At 36.2% G+C, this 6,000-nt stretch overlaps 1 protein-coding gene across 1 annotated transcript in view; it reads right to left on the reverse strand.

Moving 5' to 3' along the window:
* Positions 1-6,000, reverse strand: part of MAP4K5 (mitogen-activated protein kinase kinase kinase kinase 5) — a 142,830-nt gene that overhangs the window by 37,129 nt on the left and 99,701 nt on the right. The window contains 6 exon segments of the mRNA XM_006872337.1: positions 393-477; positions 1,320-1,361; positions 1,524-1,621; positions 2,751-2,904; positions 3,058-3,100; positions 5,259-5,326. Coding sequence (XP_006872399.1) covers positions 393-477; positions 1,320-1,361; positions 1,524-1,621; positions 2,751-2,904; positions 3,058-3,100; positions 5,259-5,326 — 490 coding nt within the window.

A 6,000-nucleotide genomic window follows, 5' to 3' on the forward strand; every position in this document is an offset into this window, starting at 1 on the left:
GCTTAACCCATTGCATCACCAGAACTCCTTTTATATAACTACATAACAATGATCAAAACCTGTAAATTAATACTGAATAACACCATTATCTAATCTATAGGTTTTACCAGTTGAGATTATTAATTGTCCCAGTAATATCCTTTAATGGTACAAGAATATCCAAAACGAGGACTTTTATCACTTGTGATGTCTCTTTAGTGTCCTTTAATTAGTTAATTTATTATATAATTTAAAGTCAATCTGCTTAGGTTGTTAAAAGTACCAACACTATTCAGTCTCCAACACCAACAGTCATGTTTTTAAAATAAATTATCTCAGTTCACTGATCATAAAGCTCTTTTCCTATAATAAACACTTTAAGGGAGATATATATGAAAGTTCAGAAATTTTACCTTTTGTATCAGGATGTATCCAGGATGTTGCACAATTAATTTTCAAAGGACAGCCATCAAAAACTTTTGAAAAACATGCTCCCATCTTATTTATAAAAAGAAAAATCGTAACTTACTTTATTAATTTTATATATCTTTAGAAAAATAGCTAAGATTATAAAATGCCCTATGTGTTTACATATACTTGTAGTTTCATTCAAAAATAAAATTAGTACTTTGATGTAATTTTTCATCATCTTTCCTTTTGTAGATCATTCTTAAGGCAGAAGTATCAAATATATCAAAACACCTGTATATTTCAAAGACACATCCGAGGAGTTTCAGGCTACTACTTTTTATTAGGACTAACATATATACTAATATAAAATAATTGGATAATATAACTCCGTAAGTGATGACAAACCAAAAGATTGATATTTGTAATATATACTAGACTTCATGGGGGGTGGGAATTTTTTTTACAAAGTGTCCCATTCACATCATTGGCTAAGTCACCTCACAGCTGGGTATCACTCAAAGACAAGAGAACAAGCATTACTAAAAGCTTCCCTGCTTCTTTTCATTAGGTAGGTGTAGACCAATGTGAAAATGGCTTCATAGGTAGAAAACTATTTAACTCACATAATGAAGAGGGCACAGTGCTATCAGCACCATCATATTAAAGCTAAATTGGTCTTTGTGGGATAATTTGGGATCTAACTGTCATTACTTATAACAACTAAAACATTCTCCAAATTTTAACCAACGCATTCAAATGAGGGAATATGACCTGACTTAATGCATATGCAAGTGTATCTGGTGTCTTATAATACAATCTACTGCTCCGGTTTGTATTTTAGGGTATCCGTCCCCTCCTTTCAATGGCTCAAGACACTTAAAATAAAGAGATAAAAAGTGACAAACGGGTCACATAAAAATATTCCTTACCAGTACTTTTGGGGTAGGTGGAAGGCCATTGATAACTGGTTTCTGTGGGAAAAATAAATATTAATGTTGTAAGACTTTCTAACCCTTAAAAAAACTACACATTTTAGAAATTCTGTTATTCAAATTCTTGCTAGATTATTTCTGTTTACATGATAAACTTGTTTACTTCATTGGAACCAATCACCAAGAGCCTGTAACACCTACAGGGAAGTCCCGCTTGTCCTTTTTTCGTGGTAACTGTGGTGCTTGTGCTGATCCTTCTGTATTTTCACTCATCAGTTTTGAAATACCATCACCATTTCCTAAAGAGAAGCATGTTTAAAGTTAAATGACCATACAAATACGTACACTTTTCTTGAATAAATAATTTCCTCTATTACTTGTTTTCCTCTACAGTGATCATTTGTTATTGGAAATACCGTCAGGTGAGGTAATTGATTGATCTTTGCTGCCTTTCTTTAACTTTTTTAGAATCAGCATTCCATTTTTGTTAATGGTCTTCATACACAAAAACAGTAAGTGTTTTTCAATATGATGAGAAAATTGAAATGTGAACTTCTGATGCCGATATTCAAGACTTTGTATAACCGAATTTCAACTACAAATTTTAACCAATGCACTCAAATTAGGGCACACAACACGATCCATCGTCTACCAATTTACATAAACTTTAAAGCTCAATTTAATTACTTTGCAATACTAGACAGAACTTCAAAAAAGAAACTTCAGATTTTCCTGTTTTAGCATATTTCATTTGCTCGTTCTTCCTACTCTCCAAGAATGCGTTTCAGAGTGGCCTCACTACTGAAGGCTGCCTTGTTGTTGTTGTTAAGTGCCGTCGAGTCGGTTCCGACCCATAGCAGCGACCCTGTACAGGGTTTCCGAGGGTGTAAATCTTTACGGGAGTAGAAAGCCTCATCTTTCTCCCGCGGAGCGGCTGATAGTTTCGAACTGCTGACCTTAAGGTTCGCAGCCCAATTCGTAACCACTACGTTAAAACCCTACAAAAAGCACATCTCCGGTAGTTCCTATCATACCTTCTCTAGCAATATCTGGTTTTCTAACACATGCAGAGTTAATTATTGTAGGCGACAAGCTGTCTTTGTCTAATGTTATGTGCATATGGGTAAACTCATGCTATAGGCCCAGAAGTTCTGAAGAACAGACACATCCATTCATCTTTCTAGTCTCTAATTTTTAGTAAGGCATCACAAATCAGGGTTGAACTAATCTGTTATCTATTTATATCCTATTCATGTAGAATGAAAGAATCTTCACAAAGATTACAAGTTCCAAGACTTAAAAAAAAAAAAAGACATTTCTTAAAGAGGAATTAATAGGTTTTCATTTCAATAGTCACTTTGTTTGATTTACCCAAGTCACAGTATCTAGCTGTATGTACTCCAGGGCTGCGGACACTGCCAGCCACACCAACAGAGGAAGTCTCTAATGCAGGACCACAAGCTGGACTACTCTGTCTTCTGAGAAGTTGAGGAGCTCTGGTCTCTGAATCAGGGCAACATTTTATGGTTAAAGATTTTTCTTCATCTGGGAGGTTGTCTTCAGGATAACTGCTTATCCTTGGCTAGTGATGGTAAGACAAAAAAGTACTTCAATAATTTTACATCTTTGCACTCCTCTGCTGAAGAAAATTATATTTATCTAAAATATATTTAAGAGAAATTTAAACAAATATATTAACACTATTTGGAAAATGTCAAATCCTAAAGTAACTCACCTTAGGAGGTAGGGGAGGTGGTATTGCACGTTTTAAGGTTGATCTAATACAAAGAGAATAATGCATTTAAGATGGTGATAAATAACGATATCATAAAACATTTAAATGTGCATCAAAATCTGTTTATATTTAGCAGCCATAAAAGACAAACAAAACATGGTAAAGAGAATAAAACCTTTAAGGAGATCTAACTTACTAGTAAAAAATCGATTCAGAATGTTATGAGTTGGAATCCAGAAGGAATCACAGCAGCTAAAGGCCTTAATTATCATCAAACCCTTTTCTATTCAAGGAGCATAGTGGTTATGAGTTGGGCTGCTAATCTCATGGTCAGCAGTTTGAAACTACCAGTGGTTCTACAGGAGAAAGATGAGGCTTTCTGCTCTTGTAAAGATATATGACCTCGGAAACCCTATAACAGGGTCGCTGTGAGTCGGAACCAACTTCACGGCATATAACCACCATCACCACCTTTGCTATTCAACAAAGTGTGGTCCTCAAATGAGCAACACTGGTATCACCTAGGATCTTTTATAAATGCAGCTTTTACATCTTTTACATCTGCTGAGTCAGATGTAAAACAAGATCTCCAGGTGATCAATAGGCACATTAAAGTTTGAGAAGCACGCATCCAGTCTTCAAGGAACCCTGGTACCATACTTGTTAAAACTAATGGCTTCTGATTGAAAGGTCAACTGTTGGAACACTCCAGCTACATATGGCAGTCTGATTCTAGGAAACCATATGGGACAGTTCTACCCTGTCCTATATGGTTGCTATGAGTTAGGAATTGACTCAACCTTAAGTCGACATCAACAGGCTTGGCTGACCTAGCTCTCTGGTCTCAAGCACTTATCCACAGTCATTGTGATCAATGGTGAAGCTTTCTGGATTCTTAGATTGGGAGACTGTAGTCTGCAGCATGGGTTTGCAAACTTTTTTTTGGTAAAAGGCTAGATAGTAAATATTGTAAGCTTTGAAGTCATAAAGGATTGGAACTGCTTAACTCTGCTGCCGTAATGTGAAAACAGCCATAGACAATACACAAACAAATAAATATGGCTGTGTTTTAATGAACCTTTATGAGTGCTGAAATTTGAATTTCATGTGTCGTAAAATATTCTTCCTTGATTGTTTTTTTCCAACCATTAAAAATTGTAAACACCATTATCATCTTGCAAGCTGTACAAAAATAGGCAATAGGCTGACTTTGGTCCATAGGTAGTAGTTCGCTAACCTGGATCTATAGACCTAACATGGGGGTCCAGAAATCTATTATCTCCAAAGAGTCCTCTAGACAACTGCAATGCACAAATGGTTCTGAACAACTTATCTGGGTTAGTCTTCTCAGTTACTGAAGAAGACAGTTTTCAAGATATGCAGTAACTACAAAAAAGAGATGAAATAAGAGTTTTTGACTCTGATACAGTAATTTTCATCATTATGTCATGTGTCTCATCTTTTGGTTTATTATTATTATACATAGTATATTCTGAGGAGTCCTGGTACGGTGCTGTAGGTTAATGTGCTGGACTGCTAAGTCGGTTTGAATTACAAGGTCAGTGGTTCAAACTCACCAGCTGCTCCTCGGAGACCCTATACAGGGTCTCTATGGATTGGAACTTCCTCGATGGCACTTAACAACAACAGTATATTCTGATTTAATTGTTACATTTGAATTACAGCATTGGAGAAGAGCTCTGAAGTAACACAGACTGCCACTGCAAGAAGACCCACCGAGTCTGTGTTAGAAGAAGGACAGCCAAATGCTCCTTAGAAGCATGGGGGGTGAGACTTTGGACATGTTATCAGGAAGGGCCAGTCCCTGGGGGACATTATGCTTGGTAAAGTGGAGTGTCAGCTAAAAAGAGGAAGACCCCCTCATGAGTCGGACAAGCACAGTGGTAGCTAAAATGGACTGAAGAGTAAAAACAATTGTAAGGCAGGACCAGGCAGTGGTTTACTCTGTTGTGTGTAAGGTGACCTGACGGCACCTAACAACAAAGATCCATAATGATCAATATATGGTGATTTTTGGTTAAAAGTTAGAAGCTTTACATGAAAAAAAGTCAGTGTAATATTTTAAGGAATGTAAATGAAAGTTTATTAGAATAAATCACTTCCATCCTAACCTCCCCCACCCCTAAATACTGTTCTTATGTAATCAAGTGAAATACCACCTTAAGTTAGAAACAACTTACTTGCCAGTATTTGCACCATCAACAAAAGGATTCCACTGCAGTACAAAGTTTGGGTCTGATGACACTCCCTGTGATGACAAAAAAAAACAAAACAAAAAATACCATAGTTTAAAATGCTACCTTATAGCAGATAAAATACTCCATTACCATGATTGTTAATCACCTTGGCAATCAATCATCTGGCATATTTTAAGACAATGACTCATTATTCTTGTTGTCATGTGCCAGAGAATTGAATCCAACTCAGTGACCCTGTATAGGGTTTCCAAGAGCTGCTGGTGGGTTTGAACTGTCAACTTTGTGGTTACCAGTCCAATGCTTATCTTACAGTGCCACACTAGGGCTTGATTCATTATTATTGCTGTTGTTGTTAAGTGCTGTGGAGTCTGTTCTGACTCACAGAGACCCTCAATAGGGTTTCCAAGGAGTGGCTGGTGACATTGACTCACTATATAAATTTTTTTTTACTCTGAATTGAGTGAAGGTTTACAAAATACATCATCAGTCCCAATGACACTTTGTGTCATTACTATGATTGCAATCCTTTCCATGCACCATCATTAAACAATATTTACCTATATTCACTATAACTTTGTGTCCTCTCCCTCTTTTCTTTTGTTAGTTTTACCACTGGTTTGTCAATTTTATAAATCCTTTCAAAGAACCAGCTTCTTGTCCTGTTGATTCTTTCTATAGTTTTTCCGTTTTCCATCTAGTTTATTTCTGCTCTTATCTTTATTAT

Source organism: Chrysochloris asiatica, unplaced genomic scaffold (assembly GCF_000296735.1).
Source record: "Chrysochloris asiatica unplaced genomic scaffold, ChrAsi1.0 scaffold00194, whole genome shotgun sequence".
NCBI lineage: Eukaryota > Metazoa > Chordata > Mammalia > Afrosoricida > Chrysochloridae > Chrysochloris > Chrysochloris asiatica.